We start from the raw sequence: 24,394 nt of genomic DNA, 5'->3' as shown, positions 1-24,394 counted from the left end.
GTCCCTTCTTTTAGGCACATGCACCTTTAGGCTCAAGTGTATTTCCCCTTCCTCTGTCCGAGTGGCCATCAGTTGACCGCTCTGTGGTCGACCCCTGCTCTGTCTGTAGTGTGAAAACCTGGTAAAGTCCAGCGAGGCAAACTCTCCATCCCACGAGGAGTTTGAGACGATGCTGCTGATCGCTCATTACTACGCAACTCGCTCTGCAGCCCAGAGCATCAAACAGCTGGTGAGACTGGGGGCGGGGGGAGTGCAGAGGGCACTCAGGCCCCAGAACACACCTTCACCTGACTTTGACTTTGTGTGAATCCAAGTTCTAGGTTCTCAAGCTTGGCCTCTGCAGCCTCCTCCCTTCTCTTCTGTCTAAAGAAATCTTTAACCCTTGCCAAGATACTTTTCTTCCTGTAATCATTTGACCTCTTAGGGCTCTGTGCCCACACAGCCTCAGCCTCATTATGTTTAAACATTCAAATACCATGATTTCTTTATTCATCCCTCATAATACACACCTTTGGCTTCTTTGTGATAGTACACCATATTTTTTTTTTTTAAAGATTTTATTTCCTTCCTCCTCCCCCCGCCCCATTGTCTGCTCTGTGTCCATTTGCTGTGTTATTTTGCATCCACTTGCATTATCAGGCAGCACTGGGATACAGCGTGTCTTTTTTGTTGTGTCATCTTGCTGTGTTAGCTGTGTGTGTGTACAGCGCCTCTCCTGGGCGGGCTGCGCCTTTTTCATGCAGGGTGGTTCTCCTTGCGGGGCGCACTCCTTGTGTGTGGGGCACCCCTACGCGGGGGCGCCCCTGCGTGGCACGGCACTCCTTGCACTCAGCAGCACTGTGTGTGGGCCAGCCCACCACACACATCAGGACACCCTGGGGATTGAACTCTGGACCCTCCATATGGTAGGGGGATGCTTTATCAGTTGAGCCACATCCGCTTCCCATATATTTATTTCATGTCCTGGTAGAATTCTAGACATGAAAGGAAACTTAGCCCAGGCCTCTTACACAGATGAAAAAAAAACTAAGTTTATTATGGTTGGTCTTCTAGTTCTGTGGCTGCCTTAGTTATAAGCTAACAAAGAGAGATCATTGATCTAGTAGCTTAATCATCATAGCAGCAGGATCATGTTTTAACTTTAACCCGTAGGAAACCATAGCTGCCAGGCTTTCTGTTTCACTCTTGCGTCACACCCAGCTACTACCTGCAGACAAGGCCTTCTATGAAGCAGGCATTGCTGCCAAGGTGAGCAAGGACAAGGACGGGGTGGGGCAAAGATCAAGAAATGAAAAGGTGGAAGGTAGAGAACATTCCATCTGCTCAGGGAGAAGAGCAGAGCCGAGTGTGGGGCCAACGCTGTGGTGGATAGGGTTCTTCTCTGCCTCCCATGATCCTTCCCCCCACATCCTGGAGCAGCAGCATCTAAACCCAGCTGCTCACTCCCATCTGCACCTTTTCTCTGCCCCAGGCAGTTGGCTGGGAGAACATGGCATTCATCTTCCTCAACCGCTTTTTGGATCTGACCGATGTGAGTTTGGGAAGCTGTTGCCCGGAGGTTGGGAGGGTTTGCCCGTCACGAGCAGTGCTTGTCTCATGGCTGTCCACTCCACCGCAGGCAATCGAAGAGGGGACTCTGGATGCCCTTGACCACTCTGACTTTCAGGACACAGACATACCCTTCGAGGTGCCACTCCCAGCCAAGCAGCACATACCGGTAAGGGCGCTGTGCTGGAGGATGGGCAGGCCTCACCAGCATGGGAGCACACTAAAAGGACAGTTTAGGTTGGTCGTCCTGACCCTTTGTACTGGGCATCATCAGTCAGCAACATTTTTGTGCTGCCATCTCTGGAAGCTTCTCCACCCTCACCGTTCTCTCAATGGCAGTTGAAGTAGAGTAGAAAGACCAGGCTGTGCTGTGACCCCAGATCCAAGGATATCATATATGGCTGAGAGCTGGTGTACAGGATGAGGGCTTAGCAAACCCTAACTGAAGTCTCCCGTTAGCCCTGCCCTCCCCTGGGTGAAGTGCTGCCTCTCTTCTTTCCAGGAGGCTCAGAGAGAAGAGGTCCGAGACTGGGTGCTCACAGTCTCCATGGACCAGCGGCTGGAGCAGGTTCTGCCCCGGGATGAGCGTGGTGCCTACGAGGCTTCCCTGCTCGCAGCAAGCACTGGAGTCCGGGCGCTGCCCTGCCTCATAACCGGTAAGGAACCTGACAGCAGCACCCTATGGCCTTTGGTGGATGGCAGGAAGGGGAAAGCAGCAGGCTCAAGAAATCTGACTGACTCGGCAAAGGGTGCAGAAGACAGAAGCATCCTACTCTGTGCCCTCAGCCTGCTCTTTGTCCCCACACCCACCTCACCCCTCAATTCTTCTCACATCCAGTTTTTTCTTCCCCTATAGGATACCCCATTCTGAGGAACAAAATTGAATTTAAGAGGCCAGGGAAGGCAGCTAACAAGGACAACTGGAATAAGTTCCTCATGGCCATCAAGGTGAGGGAGGGAGACTCGAAGGACCGGGGCAAGGGAGCAGCACTGGGGGAAAAGGCACTGGAAGGCTGTTAGGGAAACTGGCTTACCTGTTCGTTATTGTAAATGTTACACCTGTTAAATGTTGCAGTTGTTCTTTGTTATTGTAAATGATGTTACAGTTCAAATAGCAAACAGCTGCTTGGTAGTTTCCCAGTAAATGCAATGGGAAAACTAGGGTTGAGGCTCTCAATTCCAGAAGCTGGGAGTCCCCTGGCCCCAGGTTTGTCTCCCCTCTTTTATCTCTACCTTTAGTTCTGCGTTGCCTTCCCTTCAAGCCAACCTTTTGTGAGCTGAATGCAGCAGAGGGTGGGCTGACCCTGCCCCCTTCACTCCTGGGGTAGCGGTGGCTGCTGCATCTCGGGCACTACTGAGTCCCGCTCCTGTTCTCTCCATTTGCCCACAGACCTCGCACAGCCCCGTGTGCCAGGACGTGCTGAAGTTCATCAGCCAGTGGTGTGGAGGGCTACCCAGCACCAGCTTTTCCTTCCAGTAACTGCCGGAACTGTGGGAAGAGTTCAGGATTCTCCCCCAATAAAGTTTTGTAAAGAACTGAGAGTGCTGTTTTCTTTAATCCAGATCACCCCAACATCAGCCTAGGCCCTTGCCTGCCCCCCTGAAAAGGACTCACGATGCAAGTGGAGGGAGAGAGAAGTTCCTTTATTACACGTGTCCATGCTCCCCTTGTTGAAAGGAAAGCCCTCATGAACCGAGGCTCTGGATCAGCACCTGCTCCAACAAGGAGAGGGGAGAGCTGGGCTCAGAGGCGGAAGCAGCGCCCCTGGGAACTGGCTGCCCCCTGCCCAGGCCCAGCGCCAGGGCCTATTACCTGCCCTAAGCCCAACTCTTCTGTGAGGCCTGCATTTCTGGATTCAGATCCAGGAGCTGCTCGTTCTCCTGCCTTTGACCATGAGGAGGCTCAAATGCTGTAAGTTCCTCCAGCTGCAGAAGAATGTGGCGTTAGGCCAGGACTCTGACCTTGAGGTCAGTATTTTTTCAACACGGCCAGCTGGAGCACCCAGGACCCCTCCTGCCCACCTTCCCTACCTGGCCCTGTAGCCCTTCCTTCTTGCAGGGCCCAACTCCAAGGAGGGTGAGCGCAGCCACACAGCAGTAAGCAGACAGGGCGGCCTCCACCACAGACATGACCAAAGAAGGGATCCACAGAGCCAAGGCGGTGTCCTGAAAGGCAAGGGTGAAGGACGACTAAGGGGAGGCAGGGCAGAAGCCAGAGGCCCCAGGCCTAGAGGGCTGCAAAAGGGGAGAAAAAACACGCTCACATAAATTCTTGTGGGGTCAAAAGGGCAGTCGGCCTGTCCAGGCCCCTGGTCCAGGGGCACCAAAGGATCCAGCAGTCCTGGGTGGCAGTCGGCGATGAGGCGGCGGCCGCCGTTGGCCACGGTGAGCGCCACCGCCAGGAGGAGGCCCACGGCGCAGGCGGCGGACAGGAGCAGGTTGCCCGCGGCTAGCGCCAGCAGGGCCCAGTGCTGGCAGAGGGAGGGCGGGTGAGCGCGCCGGAGGCCCCGCCCCGCCGCCAGCCCCGCTCCCGGGCCGCCCCAGGCCGCCGCCTCCGGCAGGGCCCCCTCACCAGCCGCGGGCGGAGGAGATTCCGAGAGGCCAGGAGGGCCACCAGTCCCACGGAGACGCTCTGCGGAGGACACCCGAGCTGAGAGGCGCCGGCGCACCCCCGCCCGCCCCGGCCCCGCCGCCCGCGCGCGCGCGCTCACCAGCAGCCCCGAGCCCACGGAGACGACGTTGGCCGTGGTGTACTCGGGCGTGACGGCGCCGCGGGGGTTGGCCACGTGCCGCAGGACGGTGCCGTGCAGCACGGCCCCCAGCAGCAGGTTGCAGTGGCCCACCAGGAGCAGCGCCAGGCCCGCGCGCAGCAGCCGCCGGGGCCCCCGGGCCGCGTCTGCAAAGCACCGCGGCGGGCCTGAGCGGGCGGGCGAAGCGGGGCGCCCCGAGGGGCCCGCGGCCGGGGAAGGGGGGCTCCCCGCGCTCCCGGAAGTTACCAAAGCCGCAGGGGCGGCCGCAGCGCATCGCGTCCCTCGGCGTCGCCGCCGGCACCGCACCTGGCCCGCCCCGCCCCCAGACTACCTGGGGCAGCCCCCGCGCCCCCTGGCGGGCAGGCGCGCGCACGCACACACACGCCACGCGCTTAGCAAAAAGTAGACTTTTATTACAGCAGCAACTGAGGCGAGTCGAATGGCCCCGGGGCCACCAGCGCAGCGCCCTCCCCTCCCGCCCCGGCCGCCCCTGCGGGCCTCGGCTCCCGCCCCGCGCTGCCTCTCCCCCGGCCGCGGGCTGCCGATGGGCTGCCAGCCCCGGCGGGACGAGCTGCTGAGAGGGCCCAGGCCCGTGTCTGTGCAAAACAAGTAAACAAAGTGCAGAGGGGAGGGAGGCCAGGGCAGGGGTGGGTGATGCTCGGAACCAGGGGGCCCCCCCGGAGCCCTCCTGAGTAATGGAGGAGGGACAGGGCTTCGCAGGGTAATACTGACTGGGGGGAGGGACGGGAGGGCCGCAGCGGTCCAGTGACAGCCACGGCTCAGGCTCAGACGGGTGGGGGATTTGTCCTTAAGCTCTAGGAGGAGACGGTGACAGCAGCGGAGTTGAGGGTGCTGTTCCTGGCAAAATTGAACTTGTTCAGGGTCTCCTCGAGCAGAGAAGTCAGTCGGCTCTGGTCAGCCTGGGGTAGGAGAGCCCAGTGAGCAGGGGCGGTGAGGAGAGAAGGGATGGAGGTGCCGGGCAGAGGGCGGGCAGCTCACCTCACTGATGAAGCCCAGCTGCACCAGCTCAGCCGCCAACTCGGGGATGTTCTCATCTGACGGCCAGAGACGGGGCGGTGAGGACAGTGTGGGAGGGAGGGACGCAGGGTCCCTAAAACAGCCCTGTCGGGTTACCCTGCCCGGGAAGATCTGTCCCATCCACTTGCCAATTTTAGGGACTCGGCTAGCTGTTCTTTTTGAGTCCACGTGCTACTGCCCTGCCACCTTCCCTACCCCTGGACCCCAGAGACAAGGCTCGAGGACTCTGCAGCCTCTGAGGGAAAGGACTCACTTGGCAGCAGGTCACAGCTCAGGTGCCGGTTCAATTTGTCCTCCAGCTTCAGCAGAAGTGTCAGCTGGGGGATATGACAGTCAAAAACTGAGGCTCTTCCTCCCCACCCTCTGGCCCCCCAGCCCCGGGTGGCCCTGGCCCTGAGCCTCACGTGGTGCTTAACTCCTTCCTCCACCGACTCGATGTTGCACTGCATCAGCACCACCTAGGGAGGGGGGACAGAGACCAGCACTGATGCCAACCAGCCTTCAGGGCGCGCTGCCACTCCAGACACGGCTGCCAGGGAGAAGCAACACACTCCTTCCCTGAGAGGAGAGTCCGACGGGAGGTGTCCTCCCGAACCTTGCTGGTGCCCCATGACTGCAGAGAGGTCCACACCCACTCAGCCCCCACCTTGCGGGTCTCCACCTCAGCGGGTTCGGGCGTCGGAGTCTTGACGGAGGGAGGCACCACGGGCGAGGTCACCTCCTCCTGCTGTGGCTGCTGGCGCCGAGGCAGCCCAAAGGCCGTCAGGGGGTAGATGCCGTTCCTGAAGGGAGGTGAAGATGGTCACGTGGGCTTGGCAACTGCCCCAGCACACCCACCCCTGCTTCCTCAGGGAAGCCTATCTTCTCCTTCTCTCACCTGACATCTTCAAGGAATTTATCCAATTCTAGAGCTGGTGACTGAGAGTACCTGGAAGAAAGAAAAGAGGAGGTAGAAGGAAGGAAACAAGCCAAACAGCAGATTCAACCCCTGCCCGAGAAAGGACAGTTCACAGACCCTCAGGGTGTGACTGACCGCCCCGACCCTTCCAGATCCTCTCAGTTCACTCACAACGTTTGAACCGGTTCTCTTCCTGGCCCAGCAGGGATTTCAGCCAGTACAGCACTGGTGTCCATGTTTTTGGTGATCTCCTCCAGAGCGTTCTCTGGAATCATGTCTAGAGGGTAGGGTGGAGCAGGATGTTATGGAGGGATAGTCAGATTAAGATCCTTTAATGTCACAGAAAGCAAGGAGGTCCGGTGGGGTAAAGAATCCCTTTGGGAAGCGGACATGGCTCAGCTGACAGAGCATCCGACTACCATATGGAGGGTCCAGGGTTTGATCCCCAGGGCCTCCTGACCTGTGTGGTGAGTTGGCCTACACGCAGTGCTGCAGCTGTGCGCAAGGAGCTCCGTGCCATGCAGGGGCATCCCTGCGTAGGGGTCCCCCACGCACAAGCAGAGTGCCCCGCAAAGGAGCGCTGCCCCACGTGAAAAAAGCACAGCCCACCCAGGAGTGGCACCGCACACAGGGAGAGCTGATGCAGCAAGATGACGCAACAAAAAAGAGACAGTTTCCCAGTGCCGCAGGATAATGCAAGCAGACACAGAACACAGTGAATGGAAAGAGAGAGCAGACAAAAGGGGGGGGGGGTAAATAAAATAAACCTTTAAAAAAAAAAAAGAATCCCTTTGCAAGTAGGAGGGGAAAGTGAGCAGGCTGGTGATAGTTACAAGACTCCATGGAGGAAATTCCTCACAGGGCCAAGGGGACTCACGTTGGTGCCCCACAATGCAGTGGGCAGCAAGGAGTTTGAGGGAGGGCACCTCAAACAGCGCTGGGTGAAACAGAAGTTCCCTGGCTGTTGGTCTGCGAGCAGGCTCAGACTGCAGGCACTTTTGAATGAACTCCTAGAAGAGGGAAGCAGGACTGAAGCAGACATGGATGTGGACTCCCTCCAGTTTCCTCCCCTCCCTCCCTCTCGGTGTCTCTCATTATCCTCCACCCCAGGCTGTGTCAGTCCAAGGCATTCAGCGCTTGTCGAGTGAACAAACTGCTACAGGAATCATGAACCTGAAAGGACTTTGAAAACTCTAAAGTACTATCGGCAAGGTTTCTTTCACTATCTGCTTTTATTTATCTACTCTCCAACCACAGCCTGCCTGCTTCTTTACCGTTCAAACCTACCTTCATATCCCTCTGCTTTATTATTTATTAGCCCACTCACCGCCTACCTTCCTCTCCAACCCTCGCCAAATTTAGCTTCTCTTTTTCCAAACTTACCCATTGTGGTGAGTATTGTTCACCAGCCTTTTTAACTTCTCAAGCCTAGCTCCACAATTTCCTTCAGCCACTTGAGGTTCCATGACCATTAACCTGCTTTCCTGCTGGCAGTCCTGAATGCCCACGAGGTCACAATACCCCACCCTAACGTGGAACTAGAAACTTACTCCACCCTAGCCTCAAGGCTTCACAGCAGTCTTCCTTCTTTCTCTCCTGCTCTCTCTCACACTAATCTAATGCATTACAGACTCTCCATCTTGTCTGTCCCTTCCTGTCCAGCCTCTACTTATGTACTGTAGTCCACTGATTCCCATCGCTTATAGCCTTTAAAATCATAGCTCATTATCTCAGGGCACCTTCCCTAACTAAAACTGTATAAATTTAAAACCCCAGATGACTGATTTGACTAATTTAAACTGATCAGTTTAAAAATACCAAGATGGCTGTCTGAGAGCATATACGAATTGCCTGTGAGTAATCATCAAATGAATTTACTTCCATGTAGATGTACCTAATTAACACATAATGCGTGACCCCAAAAATGCCCATTTTAACCCCCAACCTGTGTGTACATGTGTGTATAAAAACACATGCTAGGACCACCTAGGGAAATGGAAATTTTATCTCCTTTAATCTATCCTTTCTGCTTTATGGTTTCTTGCTCTTAAAGGAGAACAAACTCCCAGGAGGTAGGAAAGAAGGGGCACCTGAAGACCTTTCTAAGGTAGGTAAGGAGAGAGTGATCCTGAAGACCCTTACCCTCTGTAATGGGTCTTCTAGAAGCTGAATGGCACTGCTAATGGCTTCCTGTGGCACATATGAGGACTCTCCATTGCCCTGGATCTCCAGCACTGCCATCTACAGGGGCAGAAATGAAAGGCAAGGTGAGACCGAAGAACCTCAGTGTTCCCAGGGATTCCCTCAAGACCAGCAGTCTCCTTGTCCTCCCTCCAATTCTCTCTCCTGTCCCCTAATTTGACCCTTTCTATTTTTTCCCTCCCTCCTTTCCTCACCTCCAGTGCACACATGCCAAAGGAATAGATGTCCACTGCTGTTGTCACATTAGTGACTTCTGGGGAAAAGAGAGAAGGTTTTGTTGAACAGGAAACTAGGGATGGGAGGGTGGAAGTGAAAGAAAAAGAAAATCTTTGACTGCTAGTGAAGGACTAGAAATTTGAGTTCTGCCACAGTCTATACTTCAGGTTATATGGTAGAGAAGCTGGGGAATTGGAACAGGGCCAAGGAATTGGGGCTGCCTCACCTCCATACTCTGGTGCAAAGAAGTGTAGATTCTTCTGCTCTTCCCGACAGGTCTTCACATGATTGTTGATAGTGTCAGGAGCCACTGGGGGTTAGAGGGGACATCCACGTCTTACCACCACCAAGGCATAGTCTCACTCTAGAGAGAGGCCGCCAGGAGCCAAACTCTCTCCTGAAGTCTCCTTTCTAGCCTTTAGCAGGCACATACCTGTCCCCTTTCCCACCCTGAACTAGAGCTACCTCCCCTCTCAGGCCTACTGCCTCTCACCTGAGGTCCTCAATAGCAACCCAGGCTCCTAAGTGAGCAGGTACAGGGGGCTCTGGACTGATCAAGGAGCAGCATTGACTAAAGAAAAATGTTCACTTATGGCCTATTCACGTTCCCCAAAGCCCAGGTATATCTAGTCCCTGATCACATTAAAATATATGGTTTTAGTTCTTTCATCCATCCTGCAAATAGCATAAAAACATAAGCAGCTCCTCCTATTCTGGGACAGAGACTTGGGAGCATGGATTACAAAGGGTAAGAAGCCTCAAACCACAACCAAGTAGAAAACTGCCTCCTTACCCACCTCGGCTGAGTGGGTATTAAACCAATGCCCTTTAATCAGTTTTACTTTTACTCCACCAAAACTTTTTAGACCTCTGCTCTAACCCTTTATGCCTCAACACTGCCTGCCACAGGGCTGAACGAGGAACCAGGGCCGGACCCAATTTGGACTCACTCAGATCGTAAACAATGACTACAAGTCACGGAGAATCATACTGTGGTATGATCTGGGGAACCAGCCTGATGATGAGGGGGGAATACAGATCCAGGAGGCCAGTGGCCAGCCAGGCAGAATCCACAGGAAACAAGCAGGTTATGGAGGGACAAGCAGGTGGATGGCTGGAAGGGCAGAAGCTAAGCAGGCACCATTAGGCAGGGAAGGCAGGGGGACAGGGGCCTGCTCCCACGACTGCATGCACTGGGCAGCCGCAAAGGGGAACAGAGGGAGCACAAACAGAGCCCCACATGGGGCAGAGGGAGCTCTCACCATTAGCAAAAATCCTATGAAAGACTGTTGGGAACAGAGCAGCCCGTAAGCGGGAGGGAGGAAAACAGAGAAAAGTTGTGAGCGATGGAGCAGCCAAGCCCCAGACAAATGAACACACAAACACCACACAGACACAACACACAGGAATGTCTAACACTGCACGCAGATACACAGCAAATGAAAGCACTCACAGCAGGCACAGCCCGGAACCTCCTTTGGTAGGGTCTGGCCCCAGAGGCCCAAATCAGACCTCACACCCATTCTCTTTCTCTTTCCCTTTCCCAACGTCCTATCACTATCTCTGTATTGACCCGTTTCCCTCCAAAAGGGTAGAGGTAGGGTTTACACCCTACTTCCTCTTAACTGACTAGCTCTCTGAATCACCCCTAGCAGGGTCCTTTCTCTTACCACCACCTCAGAATTTTGTTCTGCTCTCTCCCCAGTCCTTTTATCTTACCCCCATGGTTCCCCATTCCCGAGGCTCCCCGGCCCAGAACCTCTCCCTCCCCTCACCAGAGCCAATCTTGATGAGTCCGTTGTGCTGGATGAAGATGGTGTCACAGGTCAGGTTCCCATGGATGATGGGAGGGTCACAGGAGTGCAGGTAGCTGTGGGGGCACTGGGCTGTTAGAGGGGCCACTGGGAAATTAAGGGCAGGGGGAACCCAAGGGTTAAGAGGAGCCCAAGGGTCCTCTACTGGTCCCCTAAAAGACAATCCCCACACTCTGACTCTAGGAGGAAGAGGGAGGAGGTAGTATGTTTACGGGCATTACGACAAACGCTCTAAAAAGATCCAGGCGGGTCTAATCTTGACAGTGCATTACTCAAAAACAGTGGGGAAAAGCAGAAAGGAGTAGCAGCAGAGAAGCGCCCAAAATTCTGTTTGGAAGAACTAAATCAGGAAATACGGGAAGGAAATGAAGCAGATCTTACCTTAAAGCAGAGAGGATTTGTGTGCACCAACGCTTCCAAGCCTGGAACAGAGTTTGGCCCAAGGGTCAGTCAGCAATAATCCCTTCTCTTAACTCCACCAATTCCCTCCATCTCTTCCTAACCAGCTGCATAATTGTCCTAATTTTCCTTAAACCCCCACAAACAAGCCCAATGCTTTGCTCTTTCTCTATACCTTTTCATTCATAGTCTTGTGGTTCTTTTTGGTCTTCTTCAGAAATTGCTTCAGACTCCCAGATGACATGTATTCTGTGATAAAAATGACCTGGGGAAGCAGAGCACACAAATAAGGCCTTATAGTGGAAATGTTCCCTTATTTGGTGACACATACATCAGATTTCAAAGGATTTTTTATTTAAGTTTCTTGCCTTTTGTTTTTAGCATCACATTCTTGGATTTAATAGGAATTAAAAGATTACTAAGCAATAAAAGCTATGGAGAGAAGAAAGCAAAAGAATTCACTCATTTCTGCCTTGTCTAAACCCAGACAAAAGGCACAGGTAACAAGTGAAAAACGAATATGGGTAGAATTGCATAGATAAGACCATCTTTCTTTGGAACTGAACAACTGTGTGTTAACACAAGATGTTATTATCAAACAAAAAAAACATGCTAAATGAAAAAAAAGTTACAAAGTTCTACATATCGTAGGATTCCGTTTATATAAAATGTAAATATAAATCAATTTATAAAAATGACAGTTTAGTGGTTATGTAGGGCTGGGGAAGGACTGAAAAATGGTAGAGTTTTTCTTTTGGGAGTAATGAAATTGCTCTAAAATTTTTTGTGGTGATGGATACACAACATTGTGATTTTAGAAAGAGCCATTGATTACACACTTTGGGTAGACTGCACAATATTTGACTATATCACAATAAAACTGCTTAATAAATAATTGTGCAAGAATAGTCAGAAATAGCTATATACAGCAGGGAAGCACAGAGAGATTGAGAGGTGAAGAAAATTTATTATTATTATTGAAATAATAAAAATGCTCTAATAATGATTGAAGTGATGAATGCACAACTATGTGATTATACCAAATACCACTGATTGTATACTTTGGATAAACTATATTCTTTATTAATATGTATTAATAAAGTTGATTTAAAAAAGAAAGAAAAAGACACAGGTAGTAGTCAAAGCCCTACTCTCATCTTCACAACAGCTAATCTCAATTATTTCAAAACTACCTTGCTTTAATCTCTAAATGTAAAAGAAACAATAAATGTAGCTAGTGTCATTGCACTAAACTCAGGAAATAGACTTCTTACCCTGGCCTTGTTCTCTTTAATGTCAGCCCAATACTTGTGAAACTTAACAATGTTGAGATGCTCCAACTGAATCAGATTATCAAACACAGCACGGACTTTTTCCTGGGAATGGGGGAGAAAATCCAATAACAGGTTCAGAAAACCTGAAAAGCCCATTACATCCCAACACTGTCCTCAGAGTCAGCTTTCCAATAGCAACACCACTTTAACTAGCAGTGTTCTAATCCCCCAAGGCCTATCCTTTCACCATTTCTTACCTCCTGTAGCTTGTAGTTCTTGCGCTCAGAGAACTGAACCTCATTCCACACCACCTCTACCCCCTCCTCTGTATCCATGGCTAGGTATGCACTATCAATACCCGGTACATTCCGCTGATTCACCTGAGAAGAAATTCAAGTGACAGGGAGTTAAAGTTAGTTTGCAAACTCTCCAACTGATACTCCATACGATCATCTTCTGGTAGCCCCCAACCTGCTGAAGTTGAGATGCCCATTTGAGGCTTTTGCCCACATGGCCTGGTGTGCCACCCCCCTCACCCCCAGTTCTCCTCTTAGAATTCTTCTTCAGAGCGACACTACCAACACCTCACCTCTTCTCGCCTCTTCTGCCAACGCCCACAAGGTGACTCTTCCAAGATTTCAGACTCATCTTCGCTTTCTTCTTCCTCCTCTGGGGAAGCAGCTGAGGTTGTGGAGGTCACAGGAGGTGACACTGACGTCAGTCCAGGAGCTGAGGATGAGGATTCTACCTTTGGGTCTGAGCCACTGCTAAGTACTGCCTGGGACTCCCCCTCCGACATGCTGGAACGAACACTCAGGCCTGCATTGGTCGGGGCAAAGATGGAGGGAGAAGTCAGAAGGGATCAGGATAAACCCAAAGACTTAATCCAAATAACTTCACTAGGTGTTCAAAAAAAAACACATACCACCCTTGTTTCCTTTCAATGCAAAATCAGAATTAGTCCTGCCTAAATGCTGAAACATTACTCTCCTAACTCCAAACTAGAGAACGGGAGTTACTATGGTTGAACATGACCCATACATGCATGGCAAATATAAGATTTATGACAGTGTTTGATAAGGTCCAAGAGAACAGCAAAACCAGAGGACCCCACCCCTTCTCAGCATATATTCATTCAACAGTCTCTTCCCTTTCAATCCCTTCCTGCCCCTATTTGCCCTGTGCTCAAGAACTAAGCTACATGGGCAGGTTTGGAAAGTTCACTCCAGACTTTAAAATGGTCCACTGCACCAACCCTAGATCTGTGGTACCCTTAGCCAATTTATCCAACTGAAACCTTCAGCTGATTTATCCAGCTACAACTAACCTTGGCATTCACCATCCATACCTCCCACATACATAACAAGCCTGCCAATTGATGACGAGGCTACCCTTGGGCCAGGTGACTGGCAGTGATTAGTGATCTCACCCTTGATGACCTCACCTTCCCTGTGATGTGAGTGTGGCAAATGGGTATAAGTCAGCAACATTTTTTTTTCATTCATTCATTCAACAAATGTTTATTAAGCACTTACTTTGGCCAAGCACTAGGTTAGATGGAACTCAAGATACAAAAGTAAACATATTAAATGAGCTCCCCATACTCACAAAGCCACAAATTCATGGCAAATTTAAAACTTAAAGTTTCTAGCTTTCATTTTATTCACATGGTTCAAAGCCTTCCACGTTTCCATTCTCTGGGGCACTGGATCTGACACAGATATTTCTCTTTCAAGTACAAACAAGTGCAAATAAAAGATAGTCTTCAATGGAAAAATTACTATAGAGTTTAACGTTTTTTTCAGGGACATGGCAACTTGAAGAAAAATTTTCAAAAGCTGTCACCAACTTGTCCAGAAAGTCACAAAACTACTGAATGTATTCCACATCTCTAAGAACAAAGGCTGTAAAGTTGGAACCTGTGTGTGCTAGGCTCTCTGGTATGAAAGTGATATTCTAGAAAGCAAAGTTGCTCCTGAGTCGGTTCAGAATGCCAGAAGCATCCAAATCAACATCAGTCTTTTGAAAAGCTCACATTTTTTTGGAGCCCTCTGATGCCTGTTTCCACCCACCCCAGCCCCCAGCCCACAATATAAAATTCAATCCAAGTTAGGAGATTTTGACTAGATGGCACTCTGAAAATACCAAGGGGCAACTACAGAGAAAACCTAACCAGATATACTCTTTCCCCCCATTATTTTCCAGGTCCTTATCCAAGAGAGATTTCACTCAGTCAGCCCGGAAAGCTATTAATTGCATGCCTTAGAGTGATCAACCAGAAATTGTGAGTTTGAGGTCATTTTCCTTCTTCCCCTGAAAAGCAGCTAAGGCAATAGATAAGAAAGTTCATATGGGTTACTTCTTTGAGTTCCTATGTTCACTGAATGCACTATAGAATATGGACGAGTTAAGGAAAACTTCCAGTTGAATTACAGTAAGAAATACCGATGGAATTCAAATACAGGAAGCACTGAAATCAACGAACTCCAAGGAAGCATCTGGGCTCAGGCCACAGACAACTAACCCACAGTAGGACACCACACAGGAGAAGCAAATCTTCATCGGTCATCAAGACGCCACTGGAATGTGCTTGTCCCTGGCAGCCCAAACTTTTCTCAGCTGGCAAAATGAGGAAAGCGCCAAGAACCTCACCTACTGATAAAGAATCCTTGACAACACCAGGACACCTGCCCCAGGGTTGCTGAGAGGTTGAAAAGAGATCACCTATGGAAAGGCCCACTTGCGCGATCTGGCCAGAGGAAGGCAGGCTAACAAACTGCAGAATTTATGCCCATGAGGGGAACCTCCCCGCCACCTCCAGCGGCCCCGGGAGGCACAGCAGGTTTACTTCTGCGCCGGATTTTTCTGGGGAGACTTTCACTGGTTGGCGCGCGGCCCCTCTGCAATTCAGCTCCCAGCGACGGCCGGGAGGCCGCACCCGGAGAGGACCGAGGAGGGCCTGTGAGACCCGCGGGGCTGTCGCGTGGGAAAGCAAGCTCGCGGGAGGAAGGCCCCTTGAAAGTCACACTCCAACAGGTCGGCCTGCCCGGCGTCCGGAAGGCAGCGCCCGCCTCGCAGGGCCGCGAGCGCGCGGCGGCCGGGTCAGCACTGCCGGGACCACGGCGCTGACACGGCGGAGGCCACGCCCCCGCGCCCCCGCGCCGCCCGCGCACCGCCCCCCCGCCCCCGCGCCCCCGCGCGCGGCCGCCGCGGCCGCCGGGCCCCGCCCCTCGGCAGTCCGAGTTCCGAGCGAACGTCGGGGCCCTCCCGGCCCGCGCCTGCAGACTCCCAGGCCGCCGCCGCCGCCGTCGCTCTGGGGCAGCCGGGGAGAATGGGGCCGCGGCGGGCCGTCCCGTGCTCCCCAGGAAACAGGGCCGCCTCCGGGCCCCGGCCTGCCGGGCTCTACCGGCCCGGGCCCGGCCCACGTCCCCGCCGTGCGCTCGCCGGCCTCCCGCCAGCGCCCGTGTCCACCCGCTCGCCCTCCCGGCGCTCACCTCCCGACTCGGCGCCCTTTGGCCTGCGCTGCAGCTCGGGTTCCGGCGCCCCGGATGCCAGCGACTCCCTCACAGCTGCGCTCCGCCGCGCAACCGAACTACGGGCCCCGCCCTCGTGGCGTCCTGACCAACAGAGGGGCGGTGCCACGGCGCCGTCAGGCTTCCATTGGGCGAGGCGGCGAGGGTGGGCGGCGCCGCGGGAGGCCGTGCGGCCGAGGGAGGGTCTGCAGCCGCGTCCTCGCCCCTGGAGCGGCTCAGGCCGAGACCCAGGCTTCCCCTTTTGGGTCCCGTCCGGGGCGCGTCTCTCTGTCCACTCCCTCCTTCAGTCCAGGTGCGCTGGAGGCTGCGGCTGGACGAAGGCCTTCCCGCCCTTCTTGAAGGCGCCATGACACTTCCAACCGGACTGAAAGACAAAAGGAACGGAGGACGTAGCCTCAGTCCGAGAGGAGCGCTCACCCACCCTCATTATTTGGGGAGGAGACTGTCCCCAGGACCCACTCTTCAGAAAGCTTTAAAAAGATCACAACGTGTTAACACTGACAATAACTACGTTTTGTGATTGCATGGCACTGATGTTTACCAAAACTTTGCAAGAGCTTTTCACAGGCGTTATCTCATTTGATCCTAAGATGTCATTGAAATTATTATCTCCAGTTGACAAATGCAAAAAAACTGAATCAGAGGCACTAACTTTACCCAAAGTTGATAGGGGCTAAGTGTAGAGTCCGAAACAGTAAGATTCATCAAAGAAGACTTCCTTGAAAAGGACATGGGAAAAAAATTTAAGGTTGGTAGGAAGGAGGTGGATGATAGATTCTGGGTGAGCCCATTGACTGAGAAAACTAAAAGGCGGAGCCTGAAGGATGGCTGATCACTCTGCCATTAGACTTGTATTATGAGAGGGGAGGATGAATCAACCATCAGAACTTGAAAATGTCATAATCGCCAAATTTCACTGTCCTTAAAAAGGAAACTCTCATCCTACTTCTCTGGGAGAAAGGAGGGTATCTGGCAGAAGCCCTCTCGTTTTTTTCATCTTTTCACCTCACAGTATTTTTGAAACCAACCTTTCATCCTTCTTTCCTTGATTCTTTTACCTTTGCAAGAGGGCTCAAACACCCTTTTATAGAAATCTGATGACATTTATGGGCCTTCTTTTGGATTAAAAAGAAATGCATTTACCCACCAAATTTAGCATACAATTTCCAGTAGCTGAGATGAAGAATCTTTGCTCTAATCTCAAAAGAAGAGATGCTCCTCCTTTCCATTTCACCCTCTTCTCCCTGTGAGTTACAAAGTTGTGAACACCTGGCCCATGGTAAGCATTCATTAGAGATCAGTCGATGGTATCATACTTTTCCCATTCTCTTGTTTGCGGCCTTAGCATTATTATTTTCCTTTCAACTACCTCCTTTGGAATGTGCTTTAAGGACCCTTTGGCATCTTCAAGCTCTCATTTTTTTATTTTAAGATTTATTTTTTATTTATTTCTCTCCCTTCCCCCCCAACCCCCCTTGTCTGCTCTCTGTGTCCATTCGCAGTATGTTCATCTGTGACCGCTTCTATCCTTATCAGTGGCACCAGGAATCTGTTTCTTTTTGTTGCGTCATCTTGCTGCGTCAGCTCTCCGTGTGTGTGGCGCCATTCCTGGGCAGGCTGGACGTTCTTTTGCGCTGGGCGGCTCTCCTTACAGGGTGCACTCCTTGTGCGTGGGGCTCCCCTATGCGGGGGACATCCCTGCGTGGCACGGGGCTCCTTGTGCTCATCAGCACTGCGCATGGGCCAGCTCCACGCGGGTCAAGGAGGCCTGGGGTTTGAACCGCGGACCTCCCATGTGGTAGGCGGAGCCCTGTCCATTGGGCCAAGTCCACTTCCCTCAAGCTCTCATTTTTAAACCTCCCATTTGTATTTTATTTTTTAAAGATTTATTTATTTTTATTTCTCTCCCCTTCCCCCGCCAGCCCCCTGGGTCCCCCCCTACTGTTGTCTGCTCTCTGTTTCCATTCACTGTGTGTTCTTCTGTGACCACTTTTATCCTTATCAGTGGCACCGGGAATCTGTGTTTCTTTTTGTTGCATCATCTTGCTGCATCAGCTCTCCGTGTGTGCGGCGCCATTCTTGGGCAGGCTGCACTTTCTTTCACGCTGGGCAGCTCTCTTTACGGGGTGCACTCCTTGTGTGTGGGGCTCCCCTACGCGGGGGACAACCCTGCGTGGCAGGGCACTCCTTGCGCGCATCAGCACTGCCCATGGGCCAGCTCCACACGCACGGGTCAGGGAGGCCCAGGGTTTGAACCGCAGACCTCCCAAGTGGTAGGCAGACGCCCTATCCATTGGGATGAGTCTGCTTCCCCCATTGGTATTTTAAATGCTCAGATGCTTTCTACCTACAGCCTGCATTTTCATCAACCCCATTAATCTGTTTTTCCTGCTTATAAAAATAGTAAATATATGCTTATTGTAAAAAATGAGAATATTTCAAAATACTTAACATAGAAATAAAACCTAATATTTATGTAGTAGCTTCTATAAGCCAGGCATTGTTTTTACTACAACAGATATTAACTCAATCCTCACAACTTCCCTACAAATACTATGAATAGCAATTAGAATAGAAAATGAAAATCTTTTGTAATCCTACTTCTCTGAAACAAGATTTGGATGCATATTTCTCCATGTTCTTTTTCCATGAGCGTATAATTTTAAAATAAAACTAATTGTATACTATATACTCATTCTCTATTTACTCCTTTTACTTTTTCCCATGGTAGCACATACAGCACTACTTAATTTTTTTAAAGAATTGCCAAGGTTTAATTAATATTGACCAGTGGGCATTGGAAGTTATTTCCAATACTTATTTTTATAAATAAAGCTGTGTTTTAGTTCCCTAGCTGCTAAAACAAATACCAAACAATGTGTTGGCTTAACAATAGGAATTTATTGCCTGACAGTTTCAGGGGTTGAAAGGCATCTTCTGGCTAGCCAGCAATCTTTGGAGTTCCCTGGCTTCTCTGTCACATGGCAATACGCACATGGCAACGTCTTCTCTCTTGGGTTCTGTTGACCTCAGCTTCTGTCTGCTCCACATAGCCTTGCCTGCGTCAAATCTCCTTTGCTTGTATGGACTTCAGCCATTTTGAATTAAGGCTCACTCTCATTCAGTTTGGGCACACCTTGACTATTAACATCTTCAGCAGTCCTCTTTGCAAATAGATTCACAGCCACAGGACCAGAGGTTGAGACCTGAACGTGCCTTTTGTGGGGGACATGATTCAATCCCCAACAAACTGCAATGAACATCTTGCTACCATACATCTTCGCCCACTTGTGAAATGATTTTTATACATTCTTAAAAGTGGAATTCCTAAGTCAAAGGCTGAGAACAATGTACATATAAATAGATATTGTTCTTCAAAAATATATCACAGAAAAGATTAGCATGACCTTTGCACAATGATGAAACCCAAATTCATGAAGCGTTCCATATTTTTATAAAAACAAATTAAAAACTTAAAAAAAAAAGTATCAAACAGCCTTACTACCAAGAGTATGTTAGGATTCCTCTTCCCCAACAACCATACCAATACTGGGTATTACCAACCTTTTTTTTTTCCAAACTTTAGATTCAAATTTGAAAAATAAAAGCAGATAAAAGGTAGCTTAACAAGAAATGGAAACATTACTCCTAAAAAATTCTCCAGGTACTTTTATTGCATCTAATTCTAACAAAACAATTGTTCCTCCAGTGTTCATAAAGATACACAGATAAACAAAGATTAGTTAAATGGCATAGCCAAGGTCTCAATTTTAAAAAATGAAGAGGAAAAAAATACTTAATATTCATCTCACAAACCAAACCCTACATTCTTCTTTTTTAAACCTTTAGCATTAATATAATACCTTCTTTGCTTTTGCTACAAAACATTACAATATTGTTGTTAACTATAGTCTATAAATTACATTAGTTATTTTTTTCCCATCTATAAGTTATACCTCAGTAAAACTGTCCAGAGTCTTTAAAGGTCTTGGTTTCCATAGATCAGGGTAATTTGAAAATCTGTTGGGTTTCTGCCCTAAACTTTCCTTCCACAATGTGAAATTCACTAACCATACCTCCAATATGATCATTCCTTTAGGGATGTCTTCTGAACCCTCTCTTTCAAAATGAAGACATAATCAAAGGAACAAAAATATCCTTTTGTCTCAAGCCTGGCATTTCTATTTCTGTAGGACCCCAAACTAAAAGAAGCCTAGCTCTCTTGAAATTCTGAATTATCTGAGATGCTTGAAAACATAGATTCCTGGGCCCCTCTCTGGATCAACTGAATTGGAATCTCTGGTGTGTGGCCCAGGTCATACGTGTATCTAACAGTCTTCCCAGGTATTGGGATGCAAACAGGCTGGCCTGTCATTAGGCTGGAGAGTGGTAAACTTCACCCTAGCCCAAAGTTTATCCCTGTCTAGAAATGATCCATTGTGGCATTTCTTCATAACTTAGGCCTCTGAGCCTCATTTTAAAAACTATTAAATGAGTACAGTATTTATTTAGCTCCATATCTCTAAGTCATATCATAAGAAACGGAGTCAACTTCTAAGATAAACATAATACCTTAATAGGACCACTGGGGATAAAAAACAGAGCCCATCTAAATAAAGAATTCCCCTGGGTTTATTTGATTTCCACAATTATGTTCAAATAAAATTTATTTACTTTTGATCTGGCACTAGGTTGTATTAGAATAGAGATAGTACCTAATCTCACAAGGGTGTTGGGAGTTTAAAATAATTATCAGGTGATTCACAGCCTTTTCTGAGTTAAAAACTCCAATGCAAACCTTCTCTTTTTTTTCCATTTACTTACTTTATCTTTGTTGTAGTCGTAAAGACAACTTTCCAAAATTTAAAACTGTTTCCTGAAAAAAACAAAGATGAAGACTACTACATGTGAGGTCTCAGGGTCAATTTCTGATGCCCCCTAAAGAAGACAAGCAAGACAGCAAGATGATACAACGAAATGACACAATGAGAAGGCACAATGAGGAAACCCAATGAGAGACAACAAGCAGGGAGCAGATGTGGCTCAAGTGATTTGGCACCTCCTTATCATGTGGGATGGTACTGGGTTTGGTTCCCAGTGCCTCCTAAAGGAAGACGAACACACAACAGACACAGAGAAAGCAGACAGCAAACACAAGCAATGATGGCGGGGGTGGGAATAAGTATAATAAATCTTTTAAAAAAAAAAGACTTTACAGAAAGGCCTTTGGAGGTTCCTTTAAGCACCAGGAATCTAAGACTGAATTATTACACGGCCCACATTTGTAATCCCAGACCTGAGTCAGAGAGCAAAATTCAATTTAATAAAAGAAATATCTATTTAGTGCTATGTGCCAGACACCATGCTAGGCAATAAGATACCATCATGAAAAAAGACCAACTTCCTGACTTCCAAGAGCTCATATTTACTCAGGAAGTTATCTGTATAAACAAAGAAAAGTACAATACTTACCAAGTGCAACTATAGAAGTCTGTACAAAGTGCATAGGCTGAAGAGAGAAGGGCTTGGTTGACCCCACAGAACAAAGATTATCTGGGAAGGTGCTGGAGGCTGAATAATGGTGCCCAAAGATATCCAGTTAAGTGTTATCTTTTTTTTTTTAACGGACAGGACTTAAATAAGACTCAATAAAAAATGTATAAATAATGATGTCAAAGAGTCTTATCACCAGATAAGAAAGAGAATTTAAGGTACAGATATAGGTTGGGGCCGACTAGATATTTAAAAAAGAAAATTATTCTTTTTTTTTTTTTTTTTTTTAAAGATTTATTTATTTTATTTAACTTCCCCCCCTCCCCTGGTTGTCTGTTCTTGGTGTCTATTTGCTGCGTCTTGTTTCTTTGTCCGCTTCTGTTGTCAGCGGCACGGGAAGTGTGGGCGGCGCCATTCCTCGGCAGGCTGCACTTTCTTTTCACGCTGGGCGGCTCTCCTCACGTGCGCACTCCTTGCGCGTGGGGCTCCCCCACGCGGGGGACACCCTTGCGTGGCAGGGCACTCCTTGCGCGCATCAGCGCTGCGCATGGCCAGCTCCACACGGGTCAAGGAGGCCCCGGGTTTGAACCGCGGACCTCCCATATGGTAGACGGACGCCCTAACCACTGGGCCAAAGTCCGTTTCCCGAAAATTATTCTTGTTTGTATCACAAGAATTAATATACTGTTGGATTTCATACATTTCAAATCAAGTTTAGGAGATTTAAAAATTCAGCATTTTCCCTTTCTTTGAAAAATTTGTTTTAAGGCAGAGAAAATAATTATCTTTAAAGCACCTTTAAGGGAAGTAGATGTGGCTCAAGCAGCTGGGCTCCCGTCTACCATATGAGAGGTCCCGGTTTGGTTCCTAGTGCTTCCTGAAAAAGACAAGCAAGACAGTGAGCTGACACCATTGGCTGGTGTGGCAAACTGGCACAACAAGATGACACAGTGAGATGACACAACCAAGAGACACAGGGAGGAAATACAATGAGAGACCCAACAAACAAGGAGTGGAGGTGGCTCAAGCAATTAGGCACCTCCCTCCCACATGGGAGGCCCCAGGTTTGGTTCCCGTTGTCTCCTAAAAAAAGAAGACGAGCAGACAGCAAGTGCAAACAATGAGAGGGGGAGAAATAAATAAAATAAATCTTAAAAAAAAAACAAACACCTTTAAAATACTATACCTGGGAAGTCGACTTGGCCCAATGGATAGGGCGTCCATCCACCAAATGGGAGGCCCGCGGTTCAAACCCCGGGCCTCCTTGACCTGTGTGGAGCTGGCCCATGCACAGTGCTGATGCGCGCAAGGAGTGCCCTGCCACACAGGGATGCCCCCCCCTCCCGCCCCACGTAGGGGAGCCCCACGTAGGGGAGCCCCACGCGCAAGAAGTGCGCCCTGTGAGGAGAGCCGCCCAGCGCGAAAGAAAGTGCAGCCTGCCCAAGAATGGCACCGCACACATGGAGACCTGACACAAAAACACAACACAACAAAAAGAAACACAGATTCCCGGTGCCGCTGATAAGGATAGAAGCGGTCACAGAAGAACACACAACAAATGGACACAGAGAGCAGACAACGGGGGCGTTGGGGGGGAAGGGGAGAGAAATAAAAAAAAAAAATCTTTAAAAAAATATATACCTGAAAGTTTCATGATTTTTTTTAACAAATCAATTTTATTGTTACATATTAATAAAGCATATAATTCATCCAAAGTGTACAATCAATGGTATCTGGCACAATCACATAGTTGTGCATTCATCACTTCAATCATTATTAGATCATTTTCATTATTTCAATAATAATAAACAAAAAAGACAAAAATAAACAAGAAAATTCTTCAGCTCTCAATCTCTCTCCATTTCCCCTACTGTATATAGCTGATATTTCTGGCTATTCTTGCACAATTATTTATTTACTAAGCAGTTTTATTGAGCTATGTTCACATACCATATGATCCATCCAAAGTGTTATAATAAATGGCTTTTAGTATCATCACAATGTTGTGCATTCATCACCACAAAAAATTTTAGAACCATTTCATTTTTCAAAAAGGAAAACTCGAAAAAAGCGAAACCAACATCCGTGCCAGCGGCATGACTCCCCGTCGACAATGTTAGCATTTTCACCTCTATGCAATCTTCCCTGCTATTCCTCTTGCTCCTGTGTCCTGGCACAGCTAATTGCATTGTCTTTTGGCAGCACATGTAATATGAAGTCTCCCAGAATTTTGCTTACACTATATTGACAACTGTTAAATATGTAAATTAGTAGCCTTGGCCCTCCTTTACATGAGGTACTGGTGAATGAACCCAGGACTTCATATATGGGAAGCAGGTGTTCAACTGCTTAGCCTACACTTGCTCTCTTTTCTACCCCTTCTATTCAAGCCTATAATTAACACTATATCCATTAAATATATGTCTCAGAGACTTAAATCTTCAGTCTGTTCATATGCCAGTTGAGCCCTGAATCTCAGAAGAGTTGTGGCCAACACCTACTCTCCAGATCATTGGACTTACCCAGGGCAACTAACAAAGTGATGATGGACAACCCTCATCCCCCAAAAAACAGTTTCTACAGCTGCAAGCAAAAGAGTTCCTTCCATCTGCCACATAAGATCTTAAGCCCTCTCTCAATCTGTGGCAGAGTGGGCATCACCATCCCAAAATCCTCAAGGTTGAGGAATGAATAAACATAAGGGGGGAATCAATCATGGACAAAGTAAACTTATTAATATTGTAGTAATGGAAGAACGTGTAACATTGATATAAAATTACCAGAGGTTCTGAGGGGAGGCAGAGGGAATAATTGTTGGAACATTGGGCATTTTTTAGTGCATTGGAATTAGGTGTAAACCTCATTATAAACTGTAGACCTTGGTCAGTAGCAATGCTTCAATATTTATTCATCAATTGAAACCAATGTACCACACAACTGTAAGGTGTTATTAATAGGGGATAATATGGGCGAGGTTGTGGATGGGGTATACAGGAATCCCTTATACTTTCATTGTAACTTTTCTGTAATCTAAAACCTCTTTTAAATAAAGTTTATTACATTAACAAAAAAAAAAAAACTCCACACCCCTTAGCATGCCTCCCCTAGCTCTACATAACCACTAATCTAATCCCATGAATTGATATATATTTATGTTTTATAAAAGTGGGGTTATACAATATGTTACATAATATATTTAGTCCATAGTAGCACAATCACACAGTATTTG

General features: G+C 48.7%; 3 protein-coding genes and 1 pseudogene across 11 annotated transcripts in view; 2 read left to right on the top strand and 2 right to left on the bottom strand.

Moving 5' to 3' along the window:
- The window catches only part of IFT172 (intraflagellar transport 172), a 33,432-nt gene extending 30,348 nt beyond the window's left edge, over positions 1-3,084 (top strand). For 4 of the 8 annotated variants that reach the window (XM_058287768.2, XM_058287767.2, XM_058287766.1 and 1 more), the window contains exons 42-48: positions 110-229; positions 1,153-1,248; positions 1,472-1,531; positions 1,619-1,717; positions 2,051-2,204; positions 2,405-2,496; positions 2,939-3,084. In XM_058287768.2, the coding sequence (XP_058143751.1) occupies positions 110-229; positions 1,153-1,248; positions 1,472-1,531; positions 1,619-1,717; positions 2,051-2,204; positions 2,405-2,496; positions 2,939-3,028 (711 nt within the window). In that variant the 3' untranslated portion in view covers positions 3,029-3,084. The remainder of the gene's footprint in view (positions 1-109; positions 230-1,152; positions 1,249-1,471; positions 1,532-1,618; positions 1,718-2,050; positions 2,205-2,404; positions 2,497-2,938) is intronic. The other 4 variants (XM_058287770.2, XM_058287769.1, XM_071211919.1 and 1 more) reach the window with 1 other exon arrangement.
- An 87-nt stretch (positions 3,085-3,171) lies between these two features.
- KRTCAP3 (keratinocyte associated protein 3) lies at positions 3,172-4,610 on the bottom strand. Its single transcript, XM_058287772.2, has 7 exons — positions 4,545-4,610; positions 4,260-4,444; positions 4,121-4,180; positions 3,813-4,019; positions 3,580-3,714; positions 3,362-3,474; positions 3,172-3,261 (listed from the first exon to the last, which is right to left on the bottom strand). Exons 1-6 carry the CDS (start codon positions 4,570-4,572, stop codon positions 3,367-3,369), a joined length of 723 nt encoding a protein of 240 aa, XP_058143755.1. The 5' UTR covers positions 4,573-4,610; the 3' UTR covers positions 3,172-3,261; positions 3,362-3,366.
- An 80-nt stretch (positions 4,611-4,690) lies between these two features.
- Positions 4,691-15,765, bottom strand: NRBP1 (nuclear receptor binding protein 1). Of its 2 annotated transcripts, XM_058287771.2 has the most exons (19): positions 15,634-15,765; positions 12,729-12,958; positions 12,397-12,519; positions 12,140-12,241; positions 11,041-11,130; positions 10,848-10,888; positions 10,428-10,522; positions 9,915-9,938; positions 8,879-8,962; positions 8,631-8,689; positions 8,377-8,475; positions 7,112-7,244; positions 6,406-6,511; positions 6,214-6,264; positions 5,983-6,118; positions 5,741-5,794; positions 5,590-5,653; positions 5,298-5,353; positions 4,691-5,218 (listed from the first exon to the last, which is right to left on the bottom strand). In XM_058287771.2, exons 2-19 carry the CDS (start codon positions 12,936-12,938, stop codon positions 5,114-5,116), a joined length of 1,632 nt encoding a protein of 543 aa, XP_058143754.1. In that variant the 5' UTR covers positions 12,939-12,958; positions 15,634-15,765; the 3' UTR covers positions 4,691-5,113. The 2 variants fall into 2 exon arrangements, with proteins under 2 accessions (XP_058143754.1, XP_004451485.1); XM_004451428.5 differs by lacking the exon at positions 9,915-9,938 and having other exon boundaries at positions 15,634-15,740.
- A 3,260-nt stretch (positions 15,766-19,025) lies between these two features.
- On the top strand, positions 19,026-19,126 carry LOC111762545 (U6 spliceosomal RNA; annotated as a pseudogene).
- Positions 19,127-24,394: the final 5,268 nt, after the last annotated feature.

Source organism: Dasypus novemcinctus, chromosome 25, assembly GCF_030445035.2.
Source record: "Dasypus novemcinctus isolate mDasNov1 chromosome 25, mDasNov1.1.hap2, whole genome shotgun sequence".
In the NCBI taxonomy this organism is placed as follows: Eukaryota; Metazoa; Chordata; class Mammalia; order Cingulata; family Dasypodidae; genus Dasypus; species Dasypus novemcinctus.
The sequence above is the reverse complement of the archived record's forward strand: the minus strand, read 5'-3'. Positions and strand labels throughout refer to the sequence as shown.